General features: G+C 36.6%; 1 protein-coding gene across 1 annotated transcript; it reads left to right on the forward strand.

Moving 5' to 3' along the window:
* The first annotated feature begins 4,646 nt into the window (after nt 1-4,646).
* On the forward strand, nt 4,647-10,363 carry LOC146137940 (cytochrome P450 2U1-like). The gene is made up of 9 exons (XM_083394207.1): nt 4,647-5,486; nt 5,778-5,923; nt 6,439-6,541; nt 6,612-6,712; nt 7,189-7,289; nt 7,501-7,619; nt 7,905-8,049; nt 8,662-8,825; nt 9,951-10,363. Exons 1-9 carry the CDS (start codon nt 5,232-5,234, stop codon nt 10,263-10,265), a joined length of 1,449 nt encoding a protein of 482 aa, XP_083250333.1. The 5' UTR covers nt 4,647-5,231; the 3' UTR covers nt 10,266-10,363.
* The last annotated feature ends 2,043 nt before the right edge of the window (nt 10,364-12,406 follow it).

The following is a 12,406-nucleotide window of genomic DNA, read 5'->3' on the forward strand; positions in this document are numbered from 1 at the left end:
ACAACTTGATTAATGCCATCAAGTAATGTGCATATCGTCCCATCTAAATCAAAATTAAAATTCTCACTTTTAAATCAAATATAGACGCATTTTTTTTACGCTTGGGCCCTGCCGCCTTTTCGTTTAAGTCAACTTTAGTTGAACATTTGCGCACAACTCTTAACGTAACATGTTTCCTACGCTAACTTATTTTATTGCGTTACCGTGTGATATCGCAAGTCTATTTACATCTTTTTTAACACAGCCCGCCACAATATTTTTAGTTTCTTATGCTACCTGGCTTAAATGATTTTGTTTGATCCAAGGAAAGGAGCTTGCAGATTTTTCTCGCATTTTATATATGGTATTAGCCAAAAGTATGATTGTTTTATACTAAACGATCGGAAAGAAACACATAAACCGAAATATGTTTTGAATATTCAAACATTTTTTTGTAAAAATCGGTGTACTTATTAATTTGAATAATAATTATGATTCGAATTATGAAACTCCAATATAGAGACTTCTAGATTTGCTATCCAGTTTGTAGCCTGGTTTGTTAAGCAGAGTGACTCGATTCAAGCACTGATGCTTACCTTTTCGATTTTTTATTAAAACGTTTCCGTAAAGTGTCTCCTTAAATCAGGATTTTTCGCACTATCCTCGGATTTGTTGGCAAAATATAATTAACAAGGACCCCAACCATAGACTACACCTAGGCCTACATTATTGGGTAAATCAAAATGTCAAAAATAAAGTTAAATCTAATTTAACAGTTGACCGTAAAAAACAACATATCTTGATGTATGCGATGCTTCTGTTAAATAATGGGTAACTCAGAAAGGGTTGCGTTTTGAAATGCATTTGTATATTTGAATATCGGAGCTGGAATGTAAAATTTACATGAATGTAATACTTTGGTATAAGTGAAGACAAGTTTGCAATAAGTTGCAAAAAAATTGTTTTTTATTTCGAAAGAGCAGACATGTTTTCCCCGTTTGATCCGTCTTGTGCCTATGTATGTGTGCAATGTAGATATGACAGGAAGTTATGACGAACTGAAACTGTGACTATATCAAAGGCAATTTGAAAAGGAAATCAAGCAATAATATAATCTCATATTGAAATAACAATATGTTTTGGTTATAGCTGTCTCAATATCTTGCATAGTGTTTGCCTCAAGTTTTACTTTACGTTATACATAGCTGTTAAAATGGTACCTCAATTAGCATGTCGCATTGAGGCACCCTTCTTAAGACTTTTGGAATGTTTTTGGGATTGTTGCTAGTATAGAACTCGTCTATATATCATTCAGTCGATCCTACAATATGACACCAAAGGTTAGGACTCGTTATAGTTATATTGTTAGTTTTTTGTTTTGTTTTGTTTTTAAAACAGCATTAAGAATTTGAAACCAGCTTTAATCTTGGACAAGCCTGCATCAGGCTAATGAAACCCAACACTTGCAGATGATTGTGTATAGTTGACGTCATCAAAAAAACTAAAATGAGAATTACTTTGCATCACAGCATGTACTGTACACTATCATCCGTCGTTTATCCTAGCTCGCTTAACAGGTGTTTGACTATCCCTGTGTTTATCAACCATTTTACCAACTGTAGACCTCTAAAAACGTGGTGGCGAACCTGACGAGCCAAGCAGTCGCAAATTTTGGTGGTATAACGGCATATACCTCTTAAATTGAAGTTTTTATTGATTGGCCTCAAACTTATGTGTAAATGATTTGTTATCTTTAGATGATTTTTACCTTAGGTATAGGCTACAACTTCGCAGACAACAAACGTTCGTAATAGTTAGTGGCTAATTTCAAGCAATAATAGTTGGTGGCTATTATCCAGGCCAGTGGTTCCCAACACGTTTTAAAGGCGACCCATTTTATAACAAAAACTTAGTTCGGTAAAATCTTGCGACCCAAGCAATTTTCGTAATATTTTAAAAGCCATACAAGATTGCGTTTGTAGGGGACGTCTAACAAACAGCACTGCAAAATCAGTAACTTTTTACGAAAATAATATGTTTATCAAATCACTAATCAGATTGCTGTGCTCGCTTGCTGTCATTAAGGTTTTGGGATATAGTCGCATGCTTAACTTCCAGCTTCATTCTATGATCGTTTTGCAATATTTTGTAAGCTTAATAATTAATTTCACTCAGTAATAACAATAATAATAATATTAATAACCATAATAACAATAATTAAAAGGAAAACTGTTAAATGTTCTTGCACTACGAACATGCTACAAAGCTTTCCGATGTCTAGACATGAACGCTTTATGACTTATATTTAAATTTCTTGTTTTGTGATCTTGGCATGTTTTAAACTTTTTTATTGTTATTTTTTCGTCCAAGCTATGTTTTGCCTAAAAAACAAGCGACCCAAAAAAATATTCAGGCGACCCAACTTTGGGTCGCGACCCATGCGTTGGGAACCACTGATCTAGGCAATCCTTATTTAATATTCAGTTTTCGCATTACGCAGTAGGCTAGAATTCAAGTATTTTCTATTTTGATTATCATCTTATTGATTGTCTATAGGTAAAACAGTAGGCCTATTAATTCGGCGAAATCCAAAAGTCGCTATTAATTCTGCGAAATCCAGATCTGTGTATATCAAATTTTTCCATATAATTTTAGTTGGTTTAACACGCAGCAGAAAATACAAGACGACGGATATATGGCCAGCAACAATCGATAGAAATTTTAGGGGGGGTATGACCACGTTCCCAAACCTGATGGTTTGAAAATAATAGCCAAGCGCAGCATTATTCAGCAATTTTACTGATGTTTAACTAACAATGCTTTAGCAAGAATCAAAGTATTTAAAACTGGGTGAAATTATAAAAAAATGCATCCATATTTGTAATATCCTAAAAACCTAAACTGTCAACTAAAATAGCTGTATTCTGCATCGCTGGGCAACCTTTCGTTATGCGTGAATAGTTCACAGAACGCTTGAAGCGTACAATTGTACATAACAGACGCTACAAAGCCAAGAATTGGTACAAAATTGTGCTGCAGTCAGGTTAGCTTCAATAAATGTCAGTTAAAGCGTTACCAAAGAAAGTGTTTGCAGAGACATAATTTAAGTTTGTAACACGCAATTTTTAAGTTTGTAGCATGCGTGGTAGTAATCTAATGGAATTATACAAGAGGCCTATTCTAAAGTATACATTTGGCCTATTTACACTCAAAGCCGCTTCCAAATATTAATTTAAAATAAATACTTTGGCGCTGGTCTAGAATCCTACCACAGTTCTAAAATCAACGCACAAAATTTGAGTTAGGTTGCGGGTTAGCGTTTGGGTGTGGGTGGGTCAAGTATTATTATATTCTTTATTTAATAATAATACTCGACCCACCTTTACCCAAACGCTAACCCGCACCCTAACCCAAAAGGTGTTTCGTTGTGGTAGGATTCTAGACCAGCGCCAATACTTTATTTTAAAGCACAGTAAAAGTGTTCATTGTTTTACAAAAAAGCAGTGTTGCCCAACATTTGAACTTTACTAATACAACTAGAAATATGAACACATTTGTATTTCACCAATAGAAGTAAAAATGCATTTTATCATATAGTCGTGGTAACCGTTTGGTTAGTAATATTGAGGACAAATTACATAACGATCGCGATTATGTAAGTGTTTTAAATTAGCCCTCGCCGCGAGCGATCACCAAAAGGACTTCGGTTATACAGACTTCCGTGATGTCAATTCAAGTTTGATAGCTGACAAAAATGGCCTTAAGATATTGTTTTTAAAGTAAATATTCTATCAAAAATCAGTTCAAAATTCTCGTGTTGTTGAACGGATGGTATTACTGATGATACTCGTGACCAGACAGAAGTTATTTGTTGCAAACGGCGCACGTCCAGAATGTCGCGAACATTTGAGCCACAGGAAGAAAAATTGACTAGTAATTGAATACTCGAAAAATGTCACTAAAGCATAACTTTATCATTAACTAAGTTGTTCCAGGAAATATGGGGGTGTAGCCTAGTGCTTGATTGCACAGCAAGAACGTGTGGTTGGTTTGGCACTCTTTACCTCACGACAGAATAATTCGTGACATGGCTGAACACATCGCCGCTTAAAATAAACTATATTTATGACTTATGCACGTCACGATTGTATTTCAGACGGTCATAATCGGGCTTCTAAAGCAGTGGCGGTGTGTGCAGCACTGTACACAAAAGCTTGCGTTATTATTAAGGCGAGCAAATGACTTTGTTTTTACATCAAAATGTAAAGGTTGAACCCTAGTAACTTCCTAGATGTAGATCAGACAGCTCCTGTCGACATTACAATTTGACAATTTGTGGATGAAGTAGGTAGTGATGTAGTGATGTTCTTATGCTCACGAAACATTTGTTATTGTTATTGCGTACAATAGCGTTTTTTACTGAATTCCAATTTGTGTTGTGACATCATGTTGACACATTGTTTTGCAACACAACAAGGTATTTGAATATTAATAAGCGCTTGCAGTAGGTCAGCCCAGTGAGCCCACACAGTAATTCAGAACAATGTATGTCTTCTGTGGTTATAGCCAGTGCTGAGACCTTAAAAGCTAATGGTATGATGTAGGATATAATAGACTTCAATATTTTTTTTTGTTTCCATCAGTGTATAGTTAAAATTCCAGCCTACTTCAGTATCTATGAGGCTATTATGTTTCCTTTTGAAATCAAAACAGAATTTTTGCAGCCGTAATTATTGTATTCAAAATAAAAACGTGTTTGAAATACCTTATTAATTAAAGGCGATGAAAGATACACACACATAGTGTACAACAACCGTGATCTAGCGCTTTCTGACCAACCATCAGGACTTACTTACGCATATATCAGTACACCGGAAGCCATCGCAGACTAAGCGAGTCTGTCGATTAATGATGCAAGCAAGACAGGTTACTGGTTCGAACTCAAACGACCTTTGTAACTTTTGTAGTGATTTTAAAGTGAAACAAGTGTTTCGTTTATTGTGTAAATGTTCAATATACATGTAAAAAATTGCATGCGATTTGTTAATTGCCTAGATTAGCACAAATTTGACGCTCAAATATAAAGTAATATAATGTCATATTTTCAAACGTTAAACTCATATTTTTTTGTATTTTTAGGTTATAAACAACTTGCCCTAGTTATTATTAACAAGTAAATAGGCAGTACAATTTTTTGAAAAAAAAACAGCACTAAAACCCCGTTTCCCGTTTCAGCACTATTTAAGACAAACATGACGCTTACGGCAACTGTTGTCATTTATACCGTCGCATTTTGCTTTGTTTATCTGCTGACGAGATGGTACCGCCGGCCGAAGAATGCCCCACCCGGTCCGAGGGGAATTCCCTTTATCGGAATGGGGCCTTTCTTTGGCACCCATCCCGCCTCGATGATGGCCCGATGCGCCGCAACTTACGGCAACGTAATGTCGCTTGGAATGGGAGCCAAAGACTTTCTGGTGCTTAGTGACTTGGAGTCGATAACTGAGGTAACAATAAAACTCAATACAGGATTTTTATGCTAATTTTTTAATAGTTTTATGTGTTTTTAGCTGGAAGTTCTGGTGGGCTCGTCATGCAAGAAATGACGTTATAGTTTACCTAACATGAAATCTGCAAAATTTGCAAACTATATAGATCAAGTGTGATCCTTGAAACACACTTGTCAGAAGCGTGTTATTTAAGTGTGTCAGCGCTGTACGAAAAATAGAAATCTGAAACCCTTTGGTTACGAACATCCTAAGTCTAATGCTAAGATAGTAGCTTCGTTCTTTTTGCAGGCGTTCGTTAGGCAGTCAGAAAACTTTGCCGGGAGGCCGCAGTCCAAGTTCTTCGAGGAACTAACCGGTGGGTACGGAATAGTGTTTCGCGATATCAGTCCGCAATGGAAAGTGCAGAAGAGGTTCGGCTTGCAAGCTTTACATCGGTAAGCATATACACTAGTGTTCAGCCTGTATATTTGCTGTGCAATTTCACGCAGCAATGGTTGTCGAGCATGTCATGGGTTTCCGCATTTTAAACACAAAAAAGTTAAAAACAGTAAACATCACAAATTCCATGTGTTAACCGTTTTTTAGCGTTGGAAAATACTATTACCAAATAATTTATGTTTTATTTAATTATGAAAAAGTGTGAAAAATCCTATATAATGTGTTTGCATGGAGCTAGAGGCCAGTAGCAGCATGGTGACTAACATGCTTAGACGTCAATCAGGACTAATACATTCATAACTTACACATTTCACTGGTGTGCAAGACCAAACGTCACACCTAATATGTTATCTGGATTCTTGCGTTGTTTTGGTATGTGTAGTTACGGTTTGTACGTTCGTTATACACAAATAAGTTACAAGCATTAGGCACCTTACTGTGTTCACTTGCAGCTAAAGTTTTATTTGATAAAACAATTCCACGCGTCGAAAACAAACTTTGTGCTTTTTAGGTTGAGAATGGGAAAGCATCTGACGGAAGACAAAATTAACGCTGAACTGAACGTTTTGCTTGAAAAGATAGTGATGCTTAAAGGGGAGCCGTTTGATGTTATTGTAAGCAGTGCTGTTAACTTTACGCCTTATTTTATTCTGTCCTTAACTGAGTGTTGCAATATTTTTGTAGTCTTACCTAACGCAGCATGCGGCCAAAGTCGCCGCCAATGTACTAATGGGAAAGCAATACGAGTACGGCGACAATCGTCTACAAGCAATTATCGACAACATGTAAGAACAACTCATTGCTATAGCCCAGTGCTTTTCAACCTTTAAAATTTCCATCCGCACTTTTTTATTTCGACAAATTTCCATCCGCACGAAACAAGCACAATAAGTTTGCAACCTTTAGTTTTATTTGTGAAACAATGAAAGGGTTTGTGTATTAAAACCGCGTGCCTAAGCCTTGACCAATATAAAATATATAGCTTAAAGCAGCATGAACCACTATTCGAGACGAGACTATATGACTGCTGTAACGCATAAGTAGGCGCACCCGCTTATTTGATTACTGTATTCCACATAATAAAAAATTTAATTTAATTTTGTGTTTTGATTTTTTAAATTTTCTCGTTAAGCATATTTCCGTTTTTTCAGCGAAATTGGCGATTTCAGATGCAAAGTTAAACGTCGTGATAAAACAATTTCTTAGTATAACTGAAACCTTAGCGAATTGTGTGGTTATATAACGCTTGACTTTGTTGTAGTCCAAAGAAGACCCCAATCTTGTTTATGCCCTGGCTTCGTCATATTCCGCCCTTTAAAGCAATCTTTAAGAGAGAGGTTCAAACTCAAAAAAAGGTAATAGGTAAGACAACAAGCTTCCATACTATTTTCTCCATAATTTTGTCATACTGTTATTGCTATAGTAATTACTCAATATGACGTGCTTTCTCTAAAACAGAAAAAAGTTCTAAAGCAAATATGCTCAATTTGCCGATGCTAACAAGAGTAGAACAACCTTAAGACATCAATCAAAAAATTACCATATTGCGTTTTAACGACGATTTTGTTTTAAGAAACAATAAAGGACTTGGTTGGTGAACACGAGACGAACTACGACCCCGAAAATCATCGCGATTTTATCGACGAATATCTCAACGAGTTGCTTAAAGTCAATAGAGACGAATCGTTCGAGGTAACTATATTCTGCGGGACTGCTGCAGTAAACGATTAATTTACTGACCTAATGCGTTGCAATTAAATGCAATATTTAATGCTCAAGATTGCCGGAACTTGATTTCGACCAGTCGTTAAAATAGAAACAAAAGACAACGGATTTTTATCAAACCTTAAACGATTGCTGTCTATTGGTGTTTACCTGATATTAGCCATGTGTTTGCTGTAAGCTATTTTTCTATTAGTTAATTCATAATCAAACAAACAAAATTAAATTTAAGTAATTTTACCCTTTTTGTCGCAGTACGCCCAGTGCTACCAATACGTGGTTGACCTACTGGTGGGAAGCATTGATTCGACAAAGGCGTCGATTTCGTGGGGAATAATTTGCCTTATTCACTTTCCTGAACACCAAGTCAAGTTACAAGAAGAGCTAGACCGTGTCCTGGGTGGGTATTGACTTTGATTATGATAATAAGACAGTGCTAACACATTTATTTGTAAGAATTCCTTAATCAACATTAAATCATAAGAAATATATTTACCCAAAGCCAGATTAATATTAACATGGTGTGTGCCCTCTTCACCGTGGCATCGAATTTCGTGCCTATTTCGCGTAGTTTCGGGTAGTTAGATTTTAAATATTAGGATTCTTTCAAAACTATTGATGTTGTATAGGGTCTCATGAAGATCTCATGAAGGTTATTCTCTATGACAGGCTCTCTGGTCAGCACAAAAAGTACTTTTTTCAAAGGCTTTTTTTCTTGCTGCAAACTTAGAAAAAAAACGATTTGGTTGTTGTATTCGTGTGATGCTTGGAAATCCGATATATTTTGATTCGTTCAACCCAGCCAGAACTATTATTTGTCAACCACGAATGTGCGTCTTTTCCACAACCAATTATAAAATCTTAATTTGGTTTAACTGCTTTTGTGATGTTTTAGCAAACGATACAAAGATACAATAAATCCAGGTGAACAAAATTTGTGTTTAAATAAGCATCATAAACTACCACCATACTAGGCTTGCTTGCTGGTAACTTTATAATCGCTCCCTTTTAGATCCTGATGAACAGCCGTCGCTTAGTAGACTGCAGGACTTACCTTTTCTCCACGCCTTTATAACCGAGGTATCACGATGGAAGACCGTCGCACCTACGGGTGTCCCGCACGTCACGAAGTGCAACGTGTGCTTAAACGGATACGACATTCCCGCCAACACCATGGTAATTATAATCTATGCTTGGGTCTTGTGAATGTCCGGTTGTTCGCATTTTATTAAGACGCCGATAGCCGGTATTTTGTGCAAAACGTAGGTTACTTCGACTAGATACCACACGGCGTCAATAATGTTAGCAAGGTTTGAAAATTATTAAACCTAAATCGTGCAAAAATAATAGTATTTAGGTTGTTGTGCGAAATTTTCTGTAGAGTTAAGGAATTGAGTTAGCTTTCATTGTTAAAAATTACTAGTTTCATGAAAATTTACTGAGCAACTTTTAACGTTACGTTAAATCGCAAATGTGAATAATAAAAAATAAAAACTAATTAAATGAATGAGAAAAAATATGGCTGTCAGTTTAATATCGAAAGCAGTAAAAGCAGTAATTTCAAAGCTTTTCAGCTTGCGACACAGTAAGAAAATCAAAAAAAGTTCACGACACACTTTTAAGGAACAGTTATACCAGGCGCCATTAAACATGGCACGGCACGGCAAAAATTATTATTATCAGTTTTTCAAAAGTACAATGTGTATTCAAGTCTCCATTTTTTGCTTGCATGTCTATGATGAATATCACCGAAAGAAGAGTGCAAACGAAAGGAGGATTTTAACTATCTGTTTAGCGTTTGAAAATTACGACCCGCGCGGTTAATTCAGCAGACCCGCGCATATACTGCCTTTAAAGATGAAATACGTTTGAAATGTTGTCGGACGTAATTCCAGACTACATTTTATTAAAATTTCAAACTAAATGTCTATTTCATTAAGTTCACTTCAGTTTTTATTAAGCAGCTATTCGTATTTTCTTCGTTTAACGATAGTCCGGCCCGCGATCACTAGGCCAAACAGTTATCCGGCCAATTGTTATAAAAGTTTGGTGATCCCCGAAAAAAAAAACGGTGAACTAGAAAGCAGCAAAGACAACACATAGCACAAAGAAACCTTTACAATACATCTAAAGCGCATTCGTGCATTTTTTGCTCTAAAACTATAGCCTCTATCTTGACTTATTTTAAATGTGTGAATTCAACAAGATTTTGCGTTTTTGCCAATAAAAAAGTAGTGACCCTGGTAATAACACATGTTTCAAACATATGTGGACACATTTAACCGTGTTCAATGTTTTAAGGTGATGGCCAATATTTGGCAAGTGCACAACGATGAACGCTTCTGGTCTAATCCGGGCCAGTTCAGGCCTGAGAGACACTTGGACGAAAACGGGAAATTCGTTAGGAGTCGTCACATCATTCCCTTCTCTCTGGGACAACGTCGGTGCGGTGGGGAACCAATGGCAAAAGCGCAGCTCTTTCTTTTTTACGTGAAATTTCTGAGGTGTTTCACATTCGAATGCGACCCATCTTGGGGTTTTCCCTCGTTCGATACAGACAAAGTGTCATTATTTGAGACCCCGAAAAGATTCCAAGCGATAGCCAGGGCTCGTTGATGTAATGCTTGTATTTTTGGGCGCCCTGTTTTGCCTCCTACGTCGATGATTTGCTGCACTATTTTTTTTACACCCTTTGTTACTATGTTTTATATGGAACCGACAGAATTACTTTATCTTTATAGTATGTGACTTGACAACATAATGCAAAGCTCTTTCGTGTTTTTTATGTGAAAATAAAGAAACAAGCAGCACTTAAACATCTTAAATGACGTGCTAGCAAACTACTTAGCCGAAATCAAATCGGACAAAGGCAACGTACGTTTTATCAGAAAAGTGTTTTAAACGAACCAGTTCCGATTCTAAATCTAGGCATTTTTTCTTGCATTTATTATGCTGAAAAAAGTCAAATTGTATTTAAAAAATAACAACAATAATGTTAACGTGATAAATTTGTTAGCCTTGTTGGTGTGCCGCAATTAAAAAAAAGTTGCGGAGCACTGTTCTAGCTAGACCAGCACAGTTAATCTTTTATGTTGAGTCAACGACAAAACTGGATTGCATTATCAAGTAAAATTTTCTGCAAGATGCAGTGCAGTGTTATGTTTTAGTATGCATGAAACTATATGTTGAATCATTATTCATCAGAAGAGCAAACATGATAGAATAAAAAAAAATACATTTACTAAAAAGATAAAATAGGGCTTTTTCACACCTAGTGTTACTTAATTACAGGGGCGTATCCAGAAATCCAAAAAGGGGCGGTTCCAAATTTTCAACGTAGGGAATTTCCCGTTTTCTCGTCTGACATTAAAGACGTCAAGATATAGCGACGGATATGACGTCATAAAATAGCGATTGTAATGACGTCTGAAAAAAATATCAGAAACAGCGAATTAAAGTCCAGCAAAAGCGAACCTTTAGACGCAGGGCGAACACGTGCGTCGTCCACACTCCTGCCAGGCGCCAGCTGCGAAACCGCTTAGTGTGCAATCGTTAACAGGAGAAAAACGAAAACAAGAGCGTGAATTAAATTACAAGCACGTCTGTCACCACCTGCAATACTAAACGAAGATTGTTTTTCCCGGGTGCTATTTGATTAGCGCGGCATCTGTGCCGGGCTGTGTGCCAAGTTAGCTAAAATACAAGCACGTCTTACACCAGGGGTCGGCAAATGTTAATCTAGTTCAGTGTTTGTTAACCTTTTTAAGTCACGGCACACGTGGCGAGCTGAGAGGGTGCGATTTTTTTTGGTATAACGGCATTTAAAAAAAAAAAAATTAAGTTTATTTACATTGCCGAAATACAAAATGTTAATCAATATATGTCCAATATTTTGGAATTCATTTTCCGTTTGTCCGCGACGCACTTGGTGGCCTTTCATGGCGCAACGGTAAAGAAGCGCTGATCTAATCGAAAAAGCATCATCAAAAGTAAACATAGCGGACATAGAAAGATCATTCGCGCAGAGCGCGAAACAATTTTTGCACTTACGTAGTTAAATGGCCAAAAAGTATTTGAAATGCACTCGTGTATAGTTTGTCAAAGATCCGATCGTAGGCCGTATAGATTGCCGACCCCTGTCTTACACCGACATCTTATATTAACGCGGACATCAACCAACGAGAAACATCAGCACCGCCTAAACAGGGTTTCCCAACCGTGGCCCTCGGCCCCCCTGGGGGTCACAGAGCTGTCATTGGAAGCCACGAGCACAAGTCTGTAGCAATGTCGTGATATTTCAAAACCCGTGTCACTATTTTGAATTTTTTTAGTTAAGCTCAAACTTGTGGTGTTAAATCTTCTTTGACCTATTGTAACGGATTTTTTCTTACACGTTACTACTTGCTATTCGTAAAAAGTTTTGCAACACTCGACGTCAAGCTTGCAATTCTTTATCTGCTTGCCTAATTGCCAATCATTGTTACGTCACATACAACCAACATTTGTGTTTTTCCTGTTTACTCAGTTTTTCTTTGAAACCTTTAACCAGCATTTTATTAGTTTGTAAACCGCAAGTTGGAATAAGAGTAAAACTAATACAAGCAGTTAAACATTTTTTTTCACAAAATGATTGTTGTTGTTCCATTGAGTAAATTTTGTGGTAACATTAATTGGGTTAGGTAGTCAAAGCAAGCTTTACAGAGCGAAGAATAGTTGATTTAAACATACTTTCAGAGTTTACTATTCAAAATACGTTT

The sequence above is a fragment of the Ascidiella aspersa genome, chromosome 7, assembly GCF_963924565.1.
Source record: "Ascidiella aspersa chromosome 7, kaAscAspe10.2, whole genome shotgun sequence".
Classification (NCBI taxonomy): Eukaryota; Metazoa; Chordata; class Ascidiacea; order Phlebobranchia; family Ascidiidae; genus Ascidiella; species Ascidiella aspersa.

Coding starts and splice junctions, on each gene's coding strand:
- LOC146137940 (XM_083394207.1), top strand. CDS start 5,232: ATGACGCTTACGGCAACTGTTGTCATTTATACCGTCGCATTTTGCTTT. Junction 5,487..5,777: donor ACTTGGAGTCGATAACTGAG/GTAACAATAAAA, acceptor TTCTTTTTGCAG/GCGTTCGTTAGGCAGTCAGA. Junction 6,542..6,611: donor GGGAGCCGTTTGATGTTATT/GTAAGCAGTGCT, acceptor ATATTTTTGTAG/TCTTACCTAACGCAGCATGC.